Source organism: Capra hircus (genome assembly GCF_001704415.2).
Source record: "Capra hircus breed San Clemente chromosome X unlocalized genomic scaffold, ASM170441v1, whole genome shotgun sequence".
NCBI classification, from domain to species: Eukaryota; Metazoa; Chordata; class Mammalia; order Artiodactyla; family Bovidae; genus Capra; species Capra hircus.
This window is the reverse complement of record NW_017189516.1, coordinates 54,967,200-54,993,425: the sequence shown is the minus strand read 5'-3', so window position 1 is coordinate 54,993,425 and position 26,226 is coordinate 54,967,200. Positions and strand designations below refer to the sequence as shown.

At 41.6% G+C, this 26,226-nt stretch overlaps 1 protein-coding gene across 7 annotated transcripts in view; it reads right to left on the bottom strand.

Annotated features, from left to right (window-relative positions):
- Positions 1-3,356: 3,356 nt before the first annotated feature.
- ASB11 (ankyrin repeat and SOCS box containing 11) overlaps positions 3,357-26,226 on the bottom strand; it is a 31,845-nt gene continuing 8,975 nt past the window's right edge. For 5 of the 7 annotated variants that reach the window (XM_018043800.1, XM_013976670.2, XM_005701077.3 and 2 more), the window contains 6 exons: positions 23,461-23,540; positions 18,273-18,380; positions 15,217-15,367; positions 11,708-11,842; positions 7,039-7,230; positions 3,357-3,933 (listed from right to left, as the gene is read on the bottom strand). In XM_018043800.1, the coding sequence (XP_017899289.1) occupies positions 3,809-3,933; positions 7,039-7,230; positions 11,708-11,842; positions 15,217-15,367; positions 18,273-18,380; positions 23,461-23,540 (791 nt within the window). In that variant the 3' untranslated portion in view covers positions 3,357-3,808. The remainder of the gene's footprint in view (positions 3,934-7,038; positions 7,231-11,707; positions 11,843-15,216; positions 15,368-18,272; positions 18,381-23,460; positions 23,541-26,226) is intronic. The other 2 variants (XM_018043801.1, XM_013976672.2) reach the window with 2 other exon arrangements.

Here is a 26,226-nt window from a genome sequence, read left to right as displayed (position 1 = left end):
AATAATTTACGGGCTTTTCAGAGAGTTGAGGTTTGCATCTTCAAGTGACACATGCAAGCTTAGTTTTTAAAATAATGTGTCAGGGCAGATGATGGATACAGTCAGATAAATGATGGATGGATAGACAGATGATAGGCACATGGTATACAGATGAATATATCAGATATCTCTGTAGAGAGACAGATGGCATTTGAACAGATAATATGTGGTATTTGTTTGGTTATGAAAATAATTTTCCCTTAAAATGATTCTTTATGTAGGTATTTTAAAGTATTTTATATTATTATTTTAAATAGTTTTCTTGGGAAATACCACTTCTGAAAATCTAAGAAATACTTCAACTGTTTTAAGATTTATTAAAATGAAGTTGACAATCATATTATTTATAATAGCAAGACATTAGAAATAAATAAATATCCAACAACATGGAAATAGCTAAGAAATATGAAACCACCATTTTAAAGGATAGTTTCAAACAGTTTGAAACTTAGAAAATCATTACAAAAATAGTTTGTGGGGAGAACAGGAATCAAAAAACACATTTGTAACAAAAAGAAGCAAATGAGACCTCCTGCTGCTGCTGCTGCTGCTAAATCGCTTCAGTTGTGTCCGACTCTGTGTGCGATTCCATAGATGGCAGCCCACCAGGCTCTGCCGTCCCTGGGATTCTCCAGGCAAGAACACTGGAGTGGGTTGCCATTTTATAAGCTTTTGCATAGCAAAGGAAACCATAAACAAAATGAAAAAACAACCTATAGACTGGGAAAAAATAATCACAAACGATCCAATTGACAAGGGCTTAATTTCCAAAATATACAAACAGCTCATGCAGCTCAACACCAAAAACTACAAACAACCCAATCAAAAAACAAGCAGAACACCTAAATCCTAAATAGACATTTCTCCAAAGAATACATACACAGTCAACAGGCACATGAAAAGATGCTCAACATCACTAATTGTTAGAGAAATGCAAATCACAACTATAATAGGTACCACCTCACACAAGTCAGAATGGCCATCATCAAAAAAATCTACAAAAAACAAATGCTGGAGAGGGCGTGGAGAAAAGGGAACCCCCACTCCACTGTTGGTGGGAATGTACATTAGTGCCACCACCATGGAGAACAGTATGTAGGTTCCTTAAAAAACTAAAACTAGAGTTGCCATATGATCCAGAAATGCCACTCCTGGGCACACATCTGAAGCAAACTCTAATCTGAAAATACACATGTATCCCTGTGTTCACAGCAGTAGTATTCACAACAGCCAAGACATGGAAGCAACCCAAATATCCATCAACAGATAAATGTATAACAAAGATGTGGTATACATACACAATTGAATATTACTCAGTCACAAAAAACAATGAAATAATGCCATTTGCAGCCACATCAATGGGCCTACAGATTATCATACTAAGCAGAGAAAGACAAATACCATGATATTACTTAAATGTGGAATCTAAAATGTGACAAATGAACTTACTTACAAAACAGAAACAGACTCATAGGCATAGAGAACAAACTTATGGTTTACCAAAGAGGGGGCACAGATAAAGTAGGAGTTTGGGATTAGCAGATACAAACTACTATAGATAAAATAGATAAACAAGGACCCACTGTATAGCACAGGGAACTGTATTCAACATCCTGTAGTAAAGCATAATGGAAAAGAAAGTAGAAAACAAGGGCTATATATAACTGGGTCACTCTGCTGTTCATCAGAAACAAACACGACACTGTAAATCAACTATACTTCAATTAAAAAAATACTTTTGTAATAGGATTGCTACATTAAATCAAGCAAAGACACAAACAAAAAAACCCTGTCAAGATGTACTAAAAGTACACTGAAAACAGTCACTAAAACCTTAATAGCAAAAACTAAATAATAAATATTAGATACACACATGAATACTTTCAAAATTCAGTCACCCAGCCAGGGACCTTGCCTAATCAACTTACTTAAAAGAGTGGCTCTCATCATCGCAATTTCCTTTATTTTTATCATTTCCTGTCATGATGACATGTGTATGCTTATACCCTGTTGCTTCCACTGACACATAAGCTTTTCAAGGGCAAGGACCTCATCCATCTTTCTTTCTCATAGCCTCAAACTGTGTCTGGCACATAATAGATGCTGAGTAAAAAATGCATGAGTGAATGGAGAAGTTACTGCAGAGTACTTCAGGTAGGATTGAAATGGCAAGAAATCATGCCACTTTGGGAATAAAACATTCCACATCCTCTGAAAAAAACGAAATAATCTATATTAGTGGTCAGAACCCCTAAAAACAAGCCACATAATCTCATATAAACTAGATGATTCATCTCAGGGCTCAAAGGGATGCAAAGACTATTTCGTGGAAAAAAAAAAAGAATAAAGACTATCTTGTGCCCAATCATAAACCATATCACAATACCACCAACATGCAGGGATCTGGACTTGTTCCACAACCATTCTGGACGCAGAAGGATGAGTTTGGGTGAGTGATCTCTTGGGATTCAGTTTAGGAGCAGAGCGCCCCCTACACACACAGACACACACTTACCAGATTTGGGAGGTTCATACAAACGATTCATGAAATTCATGGTAGAAAATTTCCGAAAGTGGACGCAACAACAGGATTGTCAAGTTCCTTGTGGCCACAGACAGACTGAACATCCTAGGATATCCTGAGGCTTAACACAGACTTTAGACATTCAGCAAGATGCAAGCACATCAAAACAGGCACTCTGGCAAACACTCTGAAGACAGAAAGCCTCCAATTCCTGCATATGATATGTATTTTAATTTATCAGTATTTTTCTTTAAAGTTTGACAGTATCCTTAGAAAAGAGCTCCCCTTTCATGTATATTCATGAACATTTTATTCTAGTATTTTATACCATCATTTGAAATGTTTTAACATTTTCTGAAAACCAGTATTTGTTTTTAAATTGATATGAAATAAGAATTTAATCTTTATCCCCCAAACAGTTAACTATGAGTACTTATTTGATATCCGAGTCATGAAAATCAGAAAAAGTCTAGAACAGTATCAACAGAAATGTAATGTTAACCACATGTATAATTTAAAATTGGACTGTAGTCACATTTAAAAAGAAGTGAAATTAATTTTAATAATGAACTGTATTTAACCTAATAGTGAATTGGCCAAAAAGTTTGTTCGAGTTTTTATAACGTTGTCTGGGAAAACCCAAATGAACTTTTTGGCCAGCCTAATACATTCAAAATATTATCATTCCCATGTATAATCAACATCAACCAGGACTTCGATAACTGCAAGTTTCAATTAACTGTGATGTTTTAAATATTTGGCTTTTTTATATATAAAATAAAACACAAGGAAATAAAATTTTAGCAGAGATTTATTCATGAAAGGAAACAAAGGGGAGGGAGGGAATAACTGAATCAAAAATCTATCTTGGAAGACTTATATTCATCATAATCTTATCCACCCCGATTTACGTGTCTACATGCTAAGCAGAATGGTAACCATTAGATAATTGAGAATCATGAATCTTGAAAAACTGCCTACTAGTTTCATTCTACCTCACAATTTTTTTTAAATTTCTTAGTGAGAAATAAAAATGAAAAGGTTTCTGATTGCACCTTGGTTAAAAAGAATGCTAATCAGGGGTCTCCATTCCCCACGTACTCCAGTTCATCAGTGTTATGCTCTAACTAGTTTAGCTCATGTGAAGATACCAGGATCTAGCTGTTGCGCGTCTACACTAAGCACCCTGGGTACAGCAGGCAACAACCTATTTATTTCCAAGTATCTTCCTATAGATGGTGGAGACTACTGGTATAGGAGGAATTTTTCCAATGGGTCCGGCAGGTATAGTTTGTGGATGATCTTGTGACAGTTGCGACCCAAGCACTTCCGGACACACAGGCGGCACAGCTGGGAAAGAGCAGGTGGGCCTGTGGGAGGAATCAAAACACACGGTCACAGAGGAGGTGGTAGGAGACGTGCAGGGCCTGACAGTCAGGCCTCAGGGACCTCCTGACTTGAGCTGCCCCCTGTGGTGGTGCTGGCTGGGTCCCCACTCACACTCAGAGGGGGGACCTTCATTCTGACAAGGATCCCAGCTCAACAGAGGATCTGGAGAAAGGACACCACCCACTTAGACCCAGTTATAGCCTGCACCTCAGTCTTGTGAGGTCTCAAAGAGTTGTCGTGCCTGTGGCTTTCAGTCCCGAAGGAACGCAAATTAACCAGGGTCAAAAACATGGTCGAACAGGCTGAATGAGCATTTGGCTGGGATCCTCGGCATGCAGGGGCATTTGTAACGCCCTGTTATTTCCTTTCCTTACTGTATCAACAAAGACTGCTGCAAGTAGATCTATGTAATTACTGGACTACACGAAGCTTTCCAAGAAAATCCTACTGTCACAGCGTCTTGCACCCCATGAGAAACGGTGACTTCATGGGCTGAGAGCCAGATAACACTTGGATTGATAATGCCAAAGAGCACCCATGTGCCTGAAAGATACCTGGAGGAGCAGACTATCGCCCTTAGTCAAGACCTTAGGAAGCTAGAATGCAAAGTGTCTCTCCTGTCACACAACTAAAGCTCCTCAGAATGACCTCTGACGTAGCTGGTATTCAGTCTTCTAGAGTGAGCAGCTGTATTTCTGAAGATGGAAGGCAGAGGAACTTGTTTAGAAGAAATACAAATCTTGGACCTGGAAACATCTTTGATGGAAGGAAACAGGAAATGTGGCAGTGGCTAGAAACCATATTCTTAGCTAATAGTTGTTAAGTCCCCGGTATTTCCAAACTGGGAGGTGTTAGTAGAGACTCACATCAAAGAACAACCATTAAGGACACACACTACTGGAAATAATGTAGACCCGTTTTACTGAAAGTGTGCCTCAGACTGGTAGCATCAGCACCATCTGGGAGCTGGTGGCCATACAGAGTTTGGGGCCCCACCCCAGAGTTCCCAAATCAGAATCTGCATTTTAAGGAGATTTCCAGGTGATCTGTAAGCACCATGAAGCTTAAGCAGCACTAAAACTATAGACGCAAGCCTCCCACTTGGAAGGTATAAGGTATACAAGACATGGGGGTAGTTTCACAAAACGGATCTGGTGAGTGAGATTAAACTCTTCCCCATTAGAAACTGTTTCAGAAGATTCAGGATTGTGGCATCAAAACATTAAGAGTGCACACTGGAAATATGGTTACCAAAGGGGAAGGAAGGGAGGGATAAATTAGTACTGTGGGGTTAATAGATACATACTAGTATATATAAAACAAGAGAAACAATAAGGACGTACTGTATCGCAGTGATCCCACAATATTTTATAATAACCAATAAGGGAAAAGAATCTGAAAAAGAATATACATATACATGTGTGCTAAGTCACTTCAGTCACATCCAACTCTTTGCAACCCTTTGGATGGTAGCCCGCCATGCTCCTCTGTCCATGAGATTCTCTAGGCAAGAATACCGGAGTGGGTTGCAAAGCCCTCCTCCAGGGGATCTTCCCTACCCAGGGATCAAACCCATGTCTCTTACATCTCCTGCACTGGCTGGTGGGTTCTTTACCACTAGTACCACCTGGGAAGCCCATATATATCTATTATCTATCAGGACTTTGACCACCTCATGCGAAGAGTTGACTCGTTGGAAAAGACTCTGATGCTGGGAGGGATTGGAGGCAGGAGAAGGGGACGACAGAGGATGAGATAGCTGGAAAGCATCACTGACTCGATGGGCGTGGGTTTGGGTGAACTCCGGGAGTTGGTGATGGACAGGGAGGCCTGGGGTGCTGCAATTCATGGGGTCGCAAAGAGCTGGACACGACTGAGTGACTGAACTCAATCTATATTTATACATATATAAATCATATATATAGAATCATTTTGCTATATACCTGAAACTAACATGACATTGTAAATTAACAATATGTGTATGTGCTCAGTCATGTCTGACTCTTTGTGACCCCATGGACTATAGCCCACCAGGCTCCTCTGTCCATGGAATTTTCCAGGCAAGCATACTGGAGCAGGTTGCTATTTCCTTCTCCAGGGAATCTTCCTGACCCAGGGATCGAACCCAAGCCTCCTGTGTCTCCTGCATTGGCAAGTGGGTTCTTTACCAGCTGACTCACCAAGAAAGCCAAAAATCTATAATACTCCAATAATAGAAATAATAAGAGTGCAAGTTAGAATCTTAGTTTTTAGTTAGCATCCTAGTCCTACATTTTAGTAGCTGTGTGACCTTCTGAAAGCCCATCTCTTTGTGCTCCTCTTTTTTCTATTTGAAGCTGGGTTAAAGCACAAGTTACCATAAAGTTCTCACAGCTTTAATGTTTTGAGAATTCAGTGAGATGCATCAATGTTTCTTTGTCTGACATATGGAAAGTTGAATAATTACTATTACTTTAATGGTCTCCTGAGCATACAAATGCTCGGGAGAGGCTCAGATCGTGTTCTCTTTTTATAGGGGCACAGCATGGTTCTCTGTAGAATCTGGGATATCAAGCTTTGTAGAGGCCCGCCTTCCCTCCTCCGGCATCTGGAGATTCATTAGCCCACAGTGGGTATGGGCGTGGGGCAATGGGGAGCACAGATTCACCGACTCCCTGAGCTGGAGGATAGGCAAACAACTTCACCATTTAGTCCAGTTTCTGAAAGACACACTCTGTGTCCACTTGACCATATCTAACTCAAATTTTTCTCATTTCCCCTAAATTGCCTTCAAGTATTTCAAAGCAGTCTGCTCAATCATGTGCTTATGCCAGGATACACAGGGCAATTCCACCTTTTTAAGGTGAAAACAAATTTCTCTCGTTTCTTGTTAATGCACAAAGCCACATACCAGGTGTATGAAAATGTCCCTTTGTTCTAAGTGACAAAATCCCATCTGGCCATGCTAGAACTTGCCCCCTCCCTCCCACGTGCCACTCCCAATTAAAAAAGGAAAAGGAAATAGGTAAGAGAGTCTACAGGGACGCAGGAAGGAGAGAGAGTACATGTGGTTGTGGAGGAGAAGTGGATGCCCAGCCCTTCCTTACCTTCCCGGAGCAGGAGGGCCTGCTCTACGCTGCTCTTTGGAGCCGCCAGATCAAGTGCGCTCTGGCCCTGGGCGTTTCTGCATTTGAGGTTAGCCCCATAGTCTATCAGCAGGTGGATGATTTCCACACTGTTCTGCTTGGCGGCAGCATGGAGAGGGGTGTCCAGCCACTGACCATGGTTAACATTGGCTCCTTAAGAAAGCATATGACCACAATTTAACACTACACATTAGTGAAGAAACAAGATGAGCCTGAAGTACGCTAGCTGTCCATAAAGACATCTTAAACACCACGACATATTTGACAAATCTTTGAAAATATGTGACTGAAGCCTAAACCCTCGGCAATACCTACTAAGACTGTTTCCCAATATTTTGATGAGAAAAGTATTGAATAATAGTATTTTTATCCTGGAGAAAGAAATGGCAACCCACTCCAGTATTCTTTTTTTTAATATAATTTATTTTAATTGGAGGCTAATTACTTTACAACACTGTATTGGTTTTGCCATACATCAACATGAATCTGCCACAGGTGTACACGTGTTCCCCATTCTGAACCCCCCTCCCTCCTCCTTCCCCATACCATCCCTCTGGGTCATCCCAGTGCACCAGCCCCGAGCATCTTATATCATGCATTGAACCTGGACTGGCAATTCATTTCATATATGATATCATACATGTTTCAATGCCATTCTCCCATATGATCCCACCCTCGCCCTCTCCCACAGAGTCCAAAAGACTGTTCTACACATCTGTGTCTCTTTTGCTCACATACAGGGTTATTGTTACCATCTTTCTAAATTCCATATATATGTGTTAGTATACTGTATTGGTGTTTTTCTTTCTGGCTTACTTCACTCTGTATAATAGGCTCCAGTTTCATCTACCTCATTAGAACTGATTCAAATATATTCTTTAAATGGCTGAGTAATACTCCATTGTGTATATGTACCACGGCTTTCTTATCCATTCGTCTGCTGATGGACATCTAGGTTGCTTCCATGTCCTGGCTATTGTAAACACTGCTGCAATGAAGATTGGGGTACACGTGTCTCTTTCAATTCTGGTTTCCTTGGTGTATATGCCCAGCAGTGGGATTGCTGGGTCATATGGCAGTTCTGTTTCCAGTTTTTTAAGGAATCTGCACACTGTTCTCCATAGTGGCTGTACTAGTTTGCATTCCCACCAACAGTGTAAGAGGGTTCCCTTTTCTCCACACCCTCTCCAGCATTTATTGCTTGTATACTTTTGGATCGCAGCCATTCTGACTGGTGTGAAAGGGTACCTCATTGTGGTTTTGATTTGCATTTCTCTGATAATGCCCCTGCAGTATTCTTGCTTGGAGAATCCCATGGACAGAGGAGCCTGGAGGGCTACAGTCCAAGGGGTCACAGAGTTGGACACAACTGAGCAACTGGCACACACACACAATATCTCATAATGAACAGACATTTGCATACCCTATGACCAGCACTTCGTATCAGATATTGTGTGTGCTTATTGGTTGCTCAGTTGTGTCCTTCTCCAGGGGACCTCCTTGACCCAGGGATTGAACCTGCATCTCTTATGTCTCTGCATTGGCAGGGGGGTTCTTTACCACTAGCGCCACCTGTGAAGCCTCAATAGTAGAATGGATAAAGACATTACACTATATAGATACACATTATGTATTACTCAGTTTATGTTTTTACAGCTACTTGTAAAAACATAAACATATCTTACAAATATAGTTGAGCAAGAGAAAGTGAAGTCGATCAGTCGTGTCCGACTCTTAGCGATCCCATAGATGGCAGCCCACCAGGCTCCCCCGTCCCTGGGATTCTCCAGGCAAGAACACTGGAGTGGGTTGCCATTTCCTTCTCCAATGCATGAAAGTGAAAAGTGAAAGTGAAGTCGCTCAGTCGTGTCCACTTTTAGCAACTCCATGGACTGCAGCCTACCAGGCTCCTCCGTCCATGAGATTTTCCAGACAAGAGTACTGGAGTGGGGTGCCATTGCCTTCTCCATGAGCAAGAGAATGCAGGTGCAATATTAAACATATTATATGATGCCTGTTATACAAAATTTAATATATGTAATCTAACTAAACAAAATTCTGATTATTAATGAGAACTTAGGTAGTAAAATTAAAGGGAAAAGGAAATAAATCATTACCATAAAGGACAAGATGTAATGACTGTTTCAAAGGAGGTAGGGTAAGTATAGTTTTGGGGAGATGTCACAAGAAGGACTTGTCTTTGCAATGTTTTATATGTTTTCATGGGTTGGGTTGCAATGGCAGTTGTTTATTACTTTAAGTTACATATTTTCATGTATGCACACCTGCTGTGTGTTACACTTTGGGAAGTTGAAAAATAAAAGATGTATTTTTAGTAGTAAACTATTGGCAAAACTTTATATATCAGGTTGGCACAACTATGTGAGAAACCATTTGTCATTAATTAATTAGATGAGGATGTCAATTTAAAAAAAAGATATTTTTAGTCATTTTAAAACTGGAAATAGAACTGCCTTATGACCCAGCAATCCCACTGCTGGGCATACACACCGAGGAAACCAGAATTGAAAAAGACACATGTACCCCAATGTTCATCACAGCACTGTTTATAATAGCTAGGACATGGAAGCAACCTAGATGTCCATCAGCAGATGAATGGATAAGAAAGCTGTGGTATATATACACAATGGAGTATTACTCAGCCATTAAAAAGAATACATTTGAATCAATTCTAATGAGGTGGATGAAACTGGAGCCGATTATACAGAGTGAAGTAAGCCAGAAAGAAAAACACCAATACAGTATACTAACGCATATATATGGAATTTAGAAAAGACGGTAATGGTAACCCTGTATGCAAGACAGCAAAAGAGACACAGATGTATAGCACAGTCTTTTGGACTCTGTGGGAGAGGGCGAGGGTGGGATGATTTGGGAGAATGGCGTTGAAACATGTATAATATCATATGTGAAATGAATCGCCAGCCCAGGTTCGATGCATGATACAGGATGCTCGGGGCTGGTGCACTGGGATGACCCAGAGAGATGGTACAGGGAGGGAGGAAGGAGGGGGGTTCAGGATGGGGAACACGTGTACACCCGTGGTGGATTCATATTGATGTATGGCAAAACCAATACAATATTGTAAAGTAATTAGCCTCCAATTAAAATAAATACATTCATATTAAAAATAAAAATAAAAAAATGAAAGAAAAATAAATTTAAAAAAAGATATTTTTAGTCATTTTAAATGCTTTACTTGCTTTCCCATAAGAACTGTGTGACAGTCAAAATTAAATATTTGCAGCTCATTTTAGCAGCTTTTTCTGGGGGGGGGGCAAAGGACAAAGCTAAGTTTATTTCGTATTAGCATTGAAACTGGAATCAAAAAAAAGGTTAATGAATTAATATAGGGAGAGACAAATGATAGGGGATTTTAAAAAAAAGACAAAAATCTCAGAGAAAAAAATTCCTATTTAAACGTTCTTACTATAATCTGTACCTTTATGGCAGTGGCTAAATTTAGGGAATCTTTAACCAAATAGTAGTTTCAAGATCTTTTACTTTTCCTTGGACTCTCAGTTTCTGTATATGTCTTTGAGAATTTAAAAATGACTAAATAATTTAGCAGGATTAATCTAAAGTATTCTATGGGAAGTGTCTGCTAAATTAAAAAGACACTTGCTCCTTGGGAGAAAAGCTATGACAAAACTAGACAGCATATAAAAAGCAGAGACATTACTTTGCTGACAAAGGTCTGCTAGTCAAAGCTATGGTTTCTCCAGTAGTCATGTACACATGTGAGAGTCGGACCATAAAGAAGGCTGAGTGCTGGAGAATTGATGCTTTTGAACTGTGGTGTTGGAGAAGACTCTTGACAGTCCCTTGGACAACAAGGAGATCCAACCAGTCCATCCTAAAGGAAATCAGTCCTGAATTCTCATTGGAAGGACTGATGCTGAAGCTGAAGCTCCAATACCTTAGCCACCCAATGTGAAGAACTGACTCATTGGAAAACACTCTGATGCTGGGAAAGATGGAAGGGGACAACAGAGAGAGAAGGAGACAACAGAGGATGAGATGGTTGGATGGCATCAGCAACTCAATGGACATGAGTTTGAGCAAGCTCTGGGAGTTGGTGACGCTGAAGTCCATGGGGTTGCAAAGAGTTGGACACAATGGAGTAACTGAACTGAACTGAACTGATCCTCCTGGTAACCACACCTAGATTTCCCTCTGGGGAAACATCTTCTGTGATTCCCAGCTCCTCTGTTTCCAGCGAAGCTCAACCACTGCTGTGCAGACTGAAATCTAGGCCTAAGCCAATCTGGTCAGGGTATTCCCTTGGCCACCATGATTGGTTCAGAGATGGGCATGTGACTCAAAAAGAGCCAGTTAAATACAACTGGTTGTTTTCCCCTTGGATTTATGGGAAAGAAACTCTTGCTCTCCCTTGAGGCCACCAAGGAGAACCACACTAGGTAAATGGAGCCAATATCAAAGGAAGCACAACTGAGAACTACAGACACTCATCTCTGAAGTTCCATTTTAAGCACTGAAACATCAAATGCTGTCAGAATTTTGTCCAGCCTGACAAGAACTTGGTCTGTGAAGCCATGGAAGAGCAAGATTATTCAGTTCTTCTCATGAAAAGACTACTGGAAGTTACCTAATTCTAGAAGCTTCTTCACACAGTCAAGCCTCTGGTAGGTGCAAGCCACATACAAGGGAGTTCCGAGGTGAGGCACTTCTTGGTCAATGTTAACGTTATTTGCCAGCAGAATCTCCATGCACTCTCTATTTCCTGGTAGAACACAAGAAAACCTCACTCAAGTAAGGAAAATATTAACTATTCACAGAATTATTGGTTATCTGGAATGGGCTTTAGAAACAACCTAGATTTTTTTTTTTTGGTAGCAGAAAAAAATTGGGGAGTGGGGGAAATCTTAGAAATTTCCAAAATAAAACCATTAAAAAAAAGAGCATGCCCATGCATCCCCCACTGAAATTCTTCCTCGCAGCCTTTGAGGTACCTCCAACCAAACCAAGGGTTCCAAGGAATACAGATGAAATCACTCTCTATAATAAGTCCCTGGTTTACAGGCAGAGGCTACAAGACCCAGGGGGACAAATGACTCATGCTATTATTACTCTGAAAAGCCAGTGCTCAGATCCAAGGTGGAGAAGGCAATGGCAACCCGCTCCAGTACTCTTGCCTGGAAAATCCCATGGACAGAGGAGCCTGGTAGGCTACAGTCCATGGGGTCACTAAGAGTCGAACACGACCGAGCAACTTCACTTTCACTTTTCGTTTTCATGCATTGGAGAAGGAAATAGCAACCCACTCCAGTGTTCTTGCCTAGAGAATCCCAGGGACGGGACACGACTGAAGCGACTTAGCAGGAGCAGCAGCAGATCTAAGGCCCAACCCTGACCCATCCTTCTCCATTACAAATCTCTCCTCTTCTTTGCCCACGCATGTAAGATTGGGTGGATGGCCATGCCATGCACCTCCTTATTTTGGTTAACCTGGAAGACTTATGAGAATTAATAAAAAGCTTAAAGTATAAAATCTATTCAAATGCACTTTAGTGGCTAAGTTTAGCAGCTAACAAGAACTATATAAGCAAGCAATATCCTTTGAGAGTTGGCCCCATTAATAGACAGACATGATTAATTTGAAGCATATGAAAATTTGTTTGGAAGCAATTGCTTCTGAGGTATTGACAGGAGTTTTACAAAGAGTTTGTTCTTTTTTGAAGGTTTAAATGTTTCCTTAAAAAAAAATCTTATTGTTGATTAGCTTAACCAACCTTTTCTTAGATGACATAAAAGTAAGCTTCATCAAGCCTGCTTGACTTATCACAAATTCTGAATTAAGCATAATTATGCATTAAGCCTATAAATAAAGATTCTGCAAATTCAAAACTATTTGTTCAACTAAGTAATTTTATACCCGGATTATAGCATTGATCTGTCAAAGTACTAACTCAGACTGACCGCCCCCCTCCACTTGTTCATAGAGGTTTAAAGCTGTAAGAATTCAGAAATAATAGCTAATCAGGACCTAAAACTGCCTGGTAAATACAGTACATCTAATAAACATTTTAAAATAATTCTTGTCCCTTTTTTAACAGAAGAAATTGAATCTAGCTTGAGTTAAATTTAATTATTCTCAGGAAGATTTTTAAAAATTATATAAAAGTCAAATGACTGGTACTAATATAGTATCTAGAATATAAATTTGCTATTTGTTCTTCTGTTCTGTGGACCCTGGGCCCTAACATGTTTTTATGACACAGAAATAATGTGAGGAGACACAGGAACTCATTGTTCATAAGTATATATATATGTATGTGTATATACATGTCACACACATAGATACCAAGCACTCCATATATAACCATCTAAACACTGCAGAACTACTTAATTCAAACGATTCCCAATATTTATCTATTTTAAAACTTGTGGATGGAAATGCAAATAATAGATTAAATTTTACTTCAAATCAGAATTTAAAATATTTTAAACACTCTCATTTCATTTCCAAAGTAGACTATTTCCCTACAACTTAAAGGACTTACTTTAAGTTTGGGAAATAATCAGCATCAATTATTAAGAAATGTTTATCAAATATGTATAGGACATCAAAACCATAGAGATTTTACATTGAGATTTGGGGATTTTGTATCATTTATAGTGTGTGTGTGCGTGCGTGCGTGTGCGCGTGTGTGTGCATGCGCTCAGTCATGTCTGACTCTTTGCAATCCCATAAACCGTAGCCCACCAGGCTCCTCTGTCCATGGGATTTTCCAGGCAAGAATACTGGAGTGGGTTGCCACTTCCTTCTCCAGGGGTTCTTCCCAACCCAGGGATCAAACTGAGTCTCCGGCATTGCAAGAGGATTCTTTACCACTGTGCCACCTGGGAAGCCCTATCATTGATAGTAATCCTCTGCAAAATAATAATAATAATTTAACCAAGTGACAGGTTTAACAACCTAGGACATATCTTTCATTACTGCCTTTTGAAATACTTTAATCCTCATTATAAAAGCAAAAATCACTGTTCTGCAGTGTTCTAACTTCTCCATTGTATTTCTTCTTTTTAATTAAAATTTTTAAAAAACTTTGATTGTACTACACAGCTTGCAGGATCTCAGTTCCCGACCAGGGACTGAACCCGGGCCCCAGCAGTGAAAGAGCCGATGCCACCTAAGCACTACGCCACCAGTGAACTCCCTCCACTGTATTTCTGATCTCAATACAAGAGAACATCTTCACGGCTGGTTAACAGAAATGTTGTTCTTTGGCTGTTACCTCTGACAAATGGTGTTGGCCTTTCGATGGCTCTTCTTGCTCATGTCTAGTCTATGCACATAGGTATCTTATTTGGCTAAGTCAGGTCTTAGTTGTGGCATGCAGAATCTTCAGTTGCAGCACATGGATCTAGCTCCCTGACCAGGGATTGAACTCAGGCCATCGGCACCAGGAGCTCAGAGTCTCAGTCACTAAACCACCAAGGAAGTCTCTGCACATCGTTTTTCTAATTCCTTAATTTTACTCTTTCCATCATTTCTATGAGACTATAGAAATCTAGAGTCCATTCAAGGTTTCCAATGGCATGTTTTTTAAAGCTGGAACTTTTTTTCAAGAACTAATGACCTTGAGAGCCACCAGCTCATCTAGAATATATTGCTTGTTGTGGACAGTCACCTTTAATCTTCCATTAGAGAAACGATTAGTCTGGGCTTTCAGACACTTTCATAATTAATTTTATGGTCGTGGTTGATGTTTTATGGGCTTTGGGGCATGAGCTGTTCTCTGCTAGTGAGGACAGAGACAGAAACACAGCACAACTCATGGAAGTTACCCCTGTATGCGCAACTCCACCAGCTCCCACCTACACCAGCAAAGAGCCTCAAGTAAAGCCAACTGAGACTGAGCCCAGGAAACAGGACGGCTGAGACAGACAGCCATTCCCAGCTCTAAGAAAAACTATGTCATTCCCTGGTGTTATTTCCTATTGAAGTTACTGCTGTAGGATTAATTAAGCCACACCTAGGCTCCTGGTGAAGAAGGTCTGGGAGATCCTTGCAAGGTGAACACTCTACCCTTGATTCATGCAGACTGAAGGGAGCCCCTCAATGTTGTGTGTGTGATACGATGCCCCATTTACCTCTCTTCACTGCCTCGTGGATGGGTGAGGCCAGGTGCACCTCGAGCTGGGCCTTGGCGCCAAACTCCAGCAGCACGTTGACGCACGCAGCACTGCCACTGCAGCAAGCATTGAAGAGGGGCGTGGCTCCGTGAACTGTCACCCCATTGACCTAATGATGGGCAAAAAGAGAACCAGACACTTTGCTCTTTCTTTCTCACCGTCTCCCAGCGTGCATTCTTATGTAACTGCGTGGGGAAACGTGCCATGCTGGTCAATGAGTGAGACAACTCTATGTCTTTACAGTATTGCTTTTTAGGTACCAGTAGTCTATCAACTGTCACCTATAAATAGCATCACAAGTGGGGCAAAAGGGGACAGTTTTTTAAATGTATTCAGAGGTACTCTAGAGCTTCTTAGGAGCCTCCTGGCTGTTAAGGAGTGATCCTATATTGTGGTGTTGAACACAGTCTCTGGAACAACTATGGCTGGTGTTCAGATCCCAGCTCTCTTTTGTGTGCTCAGAGATCCTGCTTGGGATAGTAACCTCCAGCGCCTGGGTTTCCTTATCTGTAAAATGAGGACCATAAAAGAAATGACCTCATAAGGTTATTGGGTGGATCAGCTGAGTTCCTATATGTGAAACACCTAGAACACTGCCTGGTGCCCAGTAAGCATTCAATAAACATCTGCAACAACAATTATTTCCGCTTTCCATTCATATGGAGCTGACTCCCCCTCCCAATCATGAACAAACAGGTCAGGAATGAAAAGTACTACCAAAATCATCTAGCGTAAGGTCCCAGAAGCTGTGCTTACAAAAAAATCCCTCAGTGATTCCCCCATAGTTCTTTCTTGCCACAGATTTCCTTTCTGGTCTATTATAATCCACACAAACTGCATATGCCAAAATGACTCCTGAAGAGATTGTGACCAGGCAAAACACACAAAGAAAATAGCCACCAACATGGTGTTTTTACACAGATGTAAAGAACAGTCTTTTGGACTCTGAGGGAGAAGGCGAGGGTGGGATGATCTGAGAGAATAGCATTGAAACATGTATATTCTCATATGTGAAACAGATCTCCAGTCCAGGTTCAATGCATGAGAGAGTGCTCAGGGCCAGTACACTGGGATGACCCGAGGACACCCATGGCTGAGTTGTGTGAATGTATGGCAAAAACCACTAAAATACTATAAAGTAATTAGCCTCCAATTAAAATGAATAAATTAAGTGAAAAAAAAATAAACCCATGGTGTCTTTAACCAACCTCAGTGCCTTCCAGCGATCTGAGAGGCCTGTGAGAACCAGCACAGCTGGGAGGCATCTTTGAGTATTAGCAACAGATTGAAAAGAACATTCCAGAATCAAGGCATTCAGTGGGGAGACTCTGATAAGACTGAAATATAGGACAATGAGGGTTGAATGTCAAACCATTTTGCCTCAACAACTAAGGATATATGCTTGTGATCAACAGGATCCTAAATTGTCTTGTTTCAGAAACAAGGTATTTCCCCACAGTGCCAGGATAGCCCCCGTTGAATTGGAAAGTTAAATAAGATACTAAGATGGCAGAGACAGACAAGGACAGGGACAAGTGTAGGTAAATTCATACACTCTAGGGATTCCTGGGATGTTGTGATTAATCAGATGGGGAGATGGAAGAATGAAGATGACTTCAGGTTTGAGGCTACAAATCCAAGAAGAGGAGCTGGTCCTAGAGGGAAGATCATGATAAGCACAGTTTCGGATGCACCAAGCTTGAGATACCTGTGGAACTGCCCATTTTGAGGAATTTTCTATTGATAAATCAAGTTTCTCTTATTCCTCTCTTATTCTGATCTGAATGTCAAAGAAGATAATATTTACTGACTGTTACCTCATGAGACTGCCAAAGACAAGAGACCATGTTGTTCTCCTTTCTTTGTCCCCCACAGAACCTCCAAGAGGCTCCTCAATTTCTCACCTGTGACTCCAGTGACCTAGCTTGACAGGAAATGGCCCCCACCCAACCCTGCCCTCAGAGAAGCACAACCTAATGAACATACACAACCACTGTGGCATCAGGAAAATCACTTTGCCTAAGGACGACTGTTACATTCAGTTCTACAAGTAGAAACTCAACTTCCATATAAAACGCAAAGACATATCTTCATTAAGCACTTAAAAACGTTACAGTTCACAAAGAAAAGAATATAAGGGCTGAGTTTAAAAATGAAATTAACATCAAAACAATATCTGGTGCTAATGCAACACTGTAAATCATATCCTCCAATAAAAATTTTTAAAAATCAGTATCTGGTAACTAAATAAAGGTCACTGAGATTTTCACAAATATCAAATTCATAATTCTATTCTGATATCTGTACAGCCCCTCAGTCACTCCTTGAAAAGGAGAGAATTTTAAAATAAAGTTCACTTTGTACTACTTTTCCATGGTACTATTTTATTACAAGCTCATTTAGTCTGCTAATTTTGCTCAATAAAAATCGTTGTGGGTGTACAATGCTGAATTAAAAGTGGGTTTTGTTCTTTTAAAATATGTTCCTTTAAAGGTTTTTAAAATAAATTTTCCAAGATCAGTTTTCAAATGACTTTCACTCAGGCTGTTTTTTTTAACCCCCAAGTTAATATCAGTTTTGAATGAATTCTGTGAATTACCTCATCTGAACATTTGCACAGGAACATAGAGTCCATAGCTCAGTCGGTAAGGAATCTGCCTGCAATGCAAGAGACCCAGTGTCGATTCCTGGGTGGGGAAGATCGCCTGGAGAAGGAAATGGCAACCCACTCCAGTATTCCTGCCTGGAGAACCCCATGGACAGAGGAGCCTGATGGGCTACAGTCTATGGGGTTGCAAAGAGTTGGACACAACTTAGCAACTAAACTCCTACTACTAAAGAGGCTGAAGAAAGGAATATACCAGCAGTATTTTCCTGACCATCCAAGAACATGCGCCCAGATGGGCCAGGCCTGCACACCCCACCGCAGATAAGCGCATTCTGGAAGGTGGTGGGTCTTTAGGGATTAGGAGCTGTCCCAGGGCACCAAACCCGCAGGCAGGGCTGCTACTCACGTGGGCACCATTCTCCAGTAAGGCCTTAGCGCAGGCCACATGTCCGCCAAGGCACGCCTCATGGAGAGAAGAGACCCGGTTAATTGTTACCAGGTTCACATTGACGCCCTACAATTTGGAGAGAAGTGGGTTAAAGGCTGTGTCAGCAGTAAGAATGGAAACAAGGTTGTGGGTCTTGTTGGTGGAGTGTTCAGACCGCAGATACCATCTAGAGAGGAGTAGAGGCCATGACCAGGGAAATCGAAACATGGCTAGGAGCCTCTGATTCACTGATTCAGCAAAAGTTCATTCAGCACTCTGGACCGGGCGATGTGCCAGCATTTGGGGCTTCAAAGCTTATAACACGGATATCTCTCTAAAAGCTTAGTGGGGAGACAGAAATCGTGGTGGGGTGGAGAAACCCAGCCAGAACCCTGCTATTCATATATTGGCTGTAGACCTTCCACAGCTAAACAGACTTGACAGTCACTTTGGTCCCTGTAAGACATGCACCCTGTTTGGTAATCAAGGACTTTCTGGCTCCCTTCTTCTTCCCTTCATCTTGTACTTTTTCCTTCGTCTTCCTCATCTACCCACTTCCCCTTTCTTCCTCCTCCTGTCACATGTAGAGTCTTTCCGATCCAGGTGGCAGAGTCCCAGGGTGGGGGGTACAACCAGATCTGGCACAGAAAGATGCCGCTCAGGCTCAAGAGTAGTCAGCAAAGCAGACAGCGCTCCCGGGATTCCGGTGCCGTAGTAGCAGTGATGCTGACCGTCACACCTCCACTGACACTCATCTCCTTCCTCAGATCCCAACATCTACGCCCAGTCCTAGCACATCTGCCCTCCGCATCCTGCTGTGCTCCACCTTCCTCCCCTTGGAGTCCACGTGAGAGATGCTAGGCTCAATCTAGCTGCCAGCCAGAGCTGACTTCATGCCCTGATTCTATTTGGGGGGGGGGGGTGCTGCACTGTGACATCTGGGAATTAGTTCCCCAACCAGGAGCTGAACCTGCGCCCCGTGCTCCCTGTATTGGAAGTATGGAGTCAGCCACTGGACTGCCAGGGAAATCCCCATGTCTTGATTCTAACAACTTAGCCCTTACCGCTTCCTCATGATCACCACTGTTAGTCTGTAAAAGCATTTAGGTTCTGCCAGGACCCAGTCAATTTGTGCTTATCAAAAGCACAACTGAAACTCTCCAAAACCTAGTGCATGATCCTGAACCCCAAAGCCCAATCTGTTCCCACCCCTCTTATCAGACCTCCATGGTGCTGGCTGCATCCCTCCAGTGGCCAGCAGCTGGGACTGCCCACTGTGCCTCACTGGTCTGTCTATGTTTATGTCCTGAATGTGACGTCACTATCCCAGAGACATGCTATGTATTTACAATTGGATATCTAATACAAGGTTTCTTTTCCTTTTCCCATATATATTTTCATTTTAAGAAAATAAAAATTACAGCATGTTAAAAAGTAGTCCACAAGAAATTTCCTGGCAGACCAGTGGTTAGGACTCCATGCTTTCACTGCCGAGTGCCCCCTCCAACCTCGCTCCCAGTTCAATCCCTGCTCGGGCAACCAGAATCCCGCAAGCCCTGGAGCTTGGCCCAAAAAATTCCACAAGGTGGCAGCAGTGTGCTGGGGAAAAAACATTGATCCTGTGCAAAATCTCAGAATCCCTGCACTTGTACAATGCTGGAGAAGACTCTTCAGAGTTCCTTGGACTACAAGGAGATCCAACCAGTCCATCCTAAAGGAAATCAGTCCTGAATATTCATTGGAAGGACTGATGCTGAAGCTCCAATACTTTGGCCACCTGATGCGAAGAGCTGACTCATCAGAAAAGACCCTGATGCTGAGAGAGATTGAGAGCAGGAGAAGGGGACGACAGAGGATGAGATGGTTGGATGGCATCAACTCGATGGACATGAGTTTGAGCAAGTTCCGTGAGTTGGTGATGGACAGGGAAGCCTGGTGTGCTGCAGTCCATGGGGTCGCAAAGAGTCAGACATGACTGAGCAATTGAACAACAAGAAATAGTGGACAGGCCTGAAAGATGAGCTACAGAGAATCACATGAGAAAACGGAGGAGCAGAGTTCAAATTACTGATAAGATCTGAGGTTCCCAAGCTGTCGGTGACAGCCGGTGTGATCATCACAAGCTCCTGATCCTTGGTTTAATGCTTTGCTCATAGCACATCAAACTATCTGTATGTAAAACAGAGTAGAAAATAGAATGTTTACCAGTGTGTAAGGGTAAATAAGACGGATGTGCTATGAAAAAGGTGAAAAATTCTCCATGAAGAATGTTCTTTACATTTTGTAGGACACTATAGAAACCAACATGCTTTTGAAGTACAGTTAAAAATAAAGTGCTAAAAGCAATGTGATAGCCTGGACTGGATCCTGGAAAAGAAAAAGGAGCTCAGTGGGAAAACTGGTATCATCCCAGTAGTCTGTAGTTTAGTTAGTGGTGTTCTACTAATGTTCATTTCTTACTTTTGACTAGTTACCAGGGTTATGTACAGTGAAGTGAAGGGTATGCTGAAACTCTGTGTACTATCTTTGCAACTCTTCTTTAAAAGTGTTCTAAAAGAAAAAGTATATTTACTAATTGGAGTAGGAAATGGCAACCCACTCCAGCAGATTCTTGCCTGGAGAATTCCATGCACAGAGGATGGTTACAGTCCAAAAACTAATAAAAATATTGAGGTGGGGAGACTGGAGGAAGGAAGTGAACGCACGACTTTTCACTGTGTATGCTTTTCTGTCATTTGCTTTTCCTTTTCTTTGTCTGTGTGGCACGCGTGACTCCAGCCCCCGACCATGGATTGAACCCATGCCCCATGCACTGGCAGTCCAGAGTCTCAACCACCGGACCACCAGGGAGGTTCCTATCATTTTAATTTTTAAGCTATGTAAATATGTCACATATTAAAAATATTCCAACCAAGTAACATTTTAAGTGCTTAATGACTGAGGAGGAGGAGAGAAACAGATGACATAGATTAAGAAGTACCAACCTTTGGTTACAAAACAAATGAGTCATGGGAATGAAACGTACAGTATGGGAAATATAGTCAACAATTCTGTAATATCGTTAGTGACAGAGGGTAACTAGACCTCTCATGGTAATTATTTTGAAATGTATAGAAAGAGCAAACGACTATGTGGTGTAACAGGAACTAACATAGTGTTGTAGGTCAATTATACTTCAAAAGCAAGTGAACTTACAGAAAAAGAGATCAGATCTGTGGTTACCAGAGGAGAGGGTGGGGGTGAGATCTGGATGGAGGGAGTCAAAATGTACAAACTTCCAGGGATAAGTACTAGGGATGGAATGTACAACATGATGAACAGAATGAACACTGCTGTGTGTTATATATCAAAGTTAAGAGAGTAAATACTGAAAGTTCTCATCACAAGGCGAAGAATTTTTTCAGTGTGGGATCTGTGTGAGACAACAGATGCTCACTAAACTTACTGTGGTAATCATTCCATGACGTGTGTAAGTCAAATCATTATGCTGTACACCTTAAACTTATACAGTGCTCTTGGCCAATTATATCTCAATAAAACTGGAAGGAAAAAATCGAACCAAATAAATTATAAGTACTTAAAAATAAATGAGCAAGTGATAAAATCAAGTGCAAAGTCCATTCAACTGGCAGTACTGTTTCCCTTTTGCCTCTACTTTCTTAAGAAGTAACACAACTCAAGGGAGAAAGGAAAAAAAGGCACACACACAGAGAAAAAGAGCAGTGTGTCCAGCTGTTTCGATTCAAAATAAGAAAGCCAGTTTTGGTGGTACCTAGGATGTGGGGAAAAAAGCTCTAATGACTTACTTCCTCTGTACACATAGACTCTAAAACAAAGTAATGGACTGTGGATGCTTTCATCCATCTCACAGATACTTACTATATTCATGGTGCTGCTGCTGCTGCTAAGTCACTTCAGTCGTGTCTGACTCTGTGCGACCCCACAGACGGCAGCCCACCAGGCTCCCCCGTCCCTGGGATTCTCCAGGCAAGAACACTGGAGTGGGTTGCCATTTCCTTCTCCAATGCAGGAAAGTGAAAAGTGAAAGTGAAGTCGCTTGATCGTGTTCGACTCTTAGCGACCCTATGGACTGCAGCCCACCAGCCTCCTCCGCCCATGGGATTTTCCAGGCAAGAGTACTGGAGTGGGATGCCATTGCCTTCTCCTAGGGATAGCCATAAATAAAATAGCCTTAGTAACTATGATTTGAATAAATCTTTCCTAAGGAATAACATCTACCCACTTGTTGACCTATTTCATGTCTGCTCTTGAAACAGTGGATCATCAGGTAGTGAGCCTCTAAGATGGCTCCTAGTGATCAAGATGGCTCCTGCCTCCTGGTATTGGCTCACTTGTATACTCTACTCCCCTTGGGTGTGGGCAGGATTTACTGACTCCCAGCTAATGAAGAGAATATAGCAGAAGCAATCAGATGTCACTTTGGAGACAGGCTACAGGCTATGTACTGAGACTTCCTTCTTAGGCTGTCTCTCATGTCTATGGAAGAAGCCAGCTACCATCTTGTGACACAGTCCCAAGGTGAGGCCCATGCATCAAGGCATTGTACATGGCCAACAACCTCTTAAGTGAGGTTAGAACCAGATCCTTCCCCTGGTCAAGCTGTGAGATGACTGCAGCCCTGGCTGACACTCTGCAGCCTGAACCACCTTGGTTCTGGCTCTAAGAGATTTGGAGCCAAGAGACTTGGAGCCAGAACCACCCAGCTAAGCTGCTCCTCAGTCTAAAGAGACCATGAGAATCTAAGTGTTTGTCCTTTTCAGCCACTATGTTTCAAGATCTTTGTTGCACAACAATAGCTGATAAATGCAACTTCAAGGCTGCTATTAAGGCACAATGGGAGAGAATAAGGTGAGTCAGTGCAACATAAGTTTGAGAGCATCTTCCATGAGCCTCATGGGGAAACGTTCTATGATGCGAAAAAAAGACCCAGAAGGGGAAGGGTGGAAATGAGCTGAAAATCAGCCAGTTCCCCAAGAAAGGAGAGGCAGGAGGAACAAACAGTGAGTTGGGAGAGGATACATCTATCTACAACAGTCGTGCTGGGACCCAGATGGAGCCAGCAATATCCCTGCTACCTTTAAAGCTGATTAAGAGTAAAGCCTGATTATAGCACAAGCACAAAGGATCAAGTCTTTCATTTACTTACTTGTGCAATTAAAGTTTTCAGAGCCAGTAGGCGCCCCTGAGCTGCCGCTTCATGAAGTGGAGATCGATCAGCCCAGCAATCTGAAATACACATCAAGCTCAGAGTCAAGATCAGCAGTACTCTTCCTCCTACTGTGAGGACAGGAGGTCTGAGGGAAGAGGTGGGGAGCTGGCAGCTGCATAAGGTGTTCCAGCCAGCCGCTCTCAGGTGACACAGGGGTGTGGTGCTGTGGGTGGACAGGGAGCACAGACCATCTCTCTGGCTTTGGGGGCAGTTTTCCTAAGGAATACATTTCATTGAAATAAATACTGCCCAGTGATTGAATCCAGTAACTCCGAATAGGCAAAATGAAGGACAAAGCTGGTTCATGAACTTTCCCACTTTCCTTCTGCCCCTGCCTCCCGCCCCACCTTCACCTCTACCCTAAGACTCAATATCCTATATGCCAGAAAGGATAATCTTAAGGGGTCAGGGAAAATGGTTTTGTTTGAAATCCCCTAGATAATTCTTTCCTTTTGGTAATGAAGCCAATCTATTATCGTTATGCAGAATGTTGTTGCTCAGATGACATAATTCTCCAAAAGTTTATGGCGGGCAGTTTGAATGTGATGGATAAGCATGGGGCCAGTGGAGCCCCACTGCCTAGGTTCAGGTCTTGCCTCAATCACTATCTCTGGCAAAATGTACAAGTTACAAAAATCATTTGAACCTCAATTTCCTGATCTGTAAAGCAGGGGAACAGTAATCTAGTATTTAGCAGGTTTTTGTGGTCTCTAAGTAGGCTGATAAAGTACATCCACAGTGTTAGGTGCTCAAGAAAATGTATGATTAATAAGTACACATAGTAGGGTAGGGCTCTAAGAAACAACCTCAGAACTGCCTTACAAATACATTTTTCTTGTAATTGCTTGTCAAGAAACAAGACTAACCCGCTTAAATGTGCATTTGAGAAGCAACCTTCTATGAAACATGCCAAAGGCAATCATTTGTTTTGGAAGAAAATCTATACCAGTTTGCAAAATTTGGCCTTTCTGCCAATAACTGTGTTCTTGGTACATTGTCAAGCATGTCATACAGTTTGCATTTAACACAAAGAGTCTATCCTATCACCCTTTTCCAGGTGATCCTGATGGTGCTAAGAACTCAGACTTTCCCATATCTGCAACCTTGACCAAAAAAAGAAAAATCCCACCAGATTTTTATTTCCTCTAACCCTTTGGGTTATGAAAAGGGAAAAAGCTAGAATGGGCTCTACAGGGTTGTATTGAAATTGGAGCAATTAGAGCAACTGATACGAAAATGTAATTTTCAATATATGAAAAGATGGTGCTTACAGAACTATCTATGGGCTGAACGTGGGATCTGGTGACCAAAATGGCTCTCTATTTCTCTACAGATATATCAATATATCTATACCTGTAGTTAGATATTGGAGAAGGAAATGGCAACCCACTCCAGTATTCTTGCCTGGAAAACCCCATGGATGGAGGAGCCTGGTGGGCTGCAGTCCATGGGGTCGCAAAGAGTTGGACACAACTGAGCGACTTCACTTTACTTCACAGTTAGATATATACAGATGTATCTTGACAGACAGACAGATTAGCACTGTCTGTGTTGTGAAGAAACCTAACCAGGACTCCTTGGAGAAATGGCTGATTCCAAGGCCAAGCCAGGAAAGATATAAGATGGGCTACAAATATCTTGTCAGAAAGTAAGTGCTCAATGAATGATTGGGAATGTCAAAAAGTAGAGAAAGTGCCTTGAAGAGGATTCCACTGGCCAAATACAGGACAATTTGAGCATGAAAATAAGTCATGATTATACCCAAGCAAAAATGGGAATCTCTAAGGCCTCACTGATATGAATATATTAATAGGGAGAAGAGAAAGCTCTTCCTCATAGTAGAACACCAACTTGAGACACGTAGGAGAAATCATAAAATCGGCCTTAAATGTTCTCCCCACAGAATAATTATAATTATCAAGGGAACAAGGGTAGGTGTACAGTTGAACAAAATTGTAGGCACCACCTTGCCTGGGGAGATCAAAGTTAACCTGAGAAGTGATGGAACCAACTGGCACAGTGTGCCATCTGAGGCAATGCGACAAGCCACATCATGTACTACGGGAGGGAACACAGTGAAAAGAACACAGCGCCACTTGGAACATTCCTACTCAAAACGCATAGCCTGTGTCTGAGGACACCGAGAACCAACTCAAACTGAGGGACATTCTCAAAAATAACTGGCCTGTAACCAGACTGAAGGAGGCTGATGGGACATGACATCTAAAGACAATATGGCTGCCTGGATTGGATCCACTAGAGTGGGCTCTAAAGGGTAATATTGAAATTGGAGCAATTAGAGCAACTGGTATGAAAATGTGAAATATTCTCAATATATGAAAAGATAGTGCTTACAGAAATATCTATGGGCTGAATGCAGGATTTGGTGACCCATCTGGTGCTCTATTTCTCTACAGATATATATCTATATCAAGGATTATTAACAGGACAGTTGGGTAAATGTGAATGTAGACTGGGCAGAGAGAAGTGGGAATTCTTTGTACTTTAGTTCCAAAATAAAAACTGTATCTATTTATATCTATCTCATCTATCTAATCACTGGTGAATTACATATTCCTGATATGTAGAATGCTTTTTCTAATAAGAAAAACAGACTGAAAATTTAACCTGAAAATATATTATGTTTTTATCTCCACTTGTTCTTGAGTCAGTTAAGCTGATGAGTGGATTTTTAAATCTCTT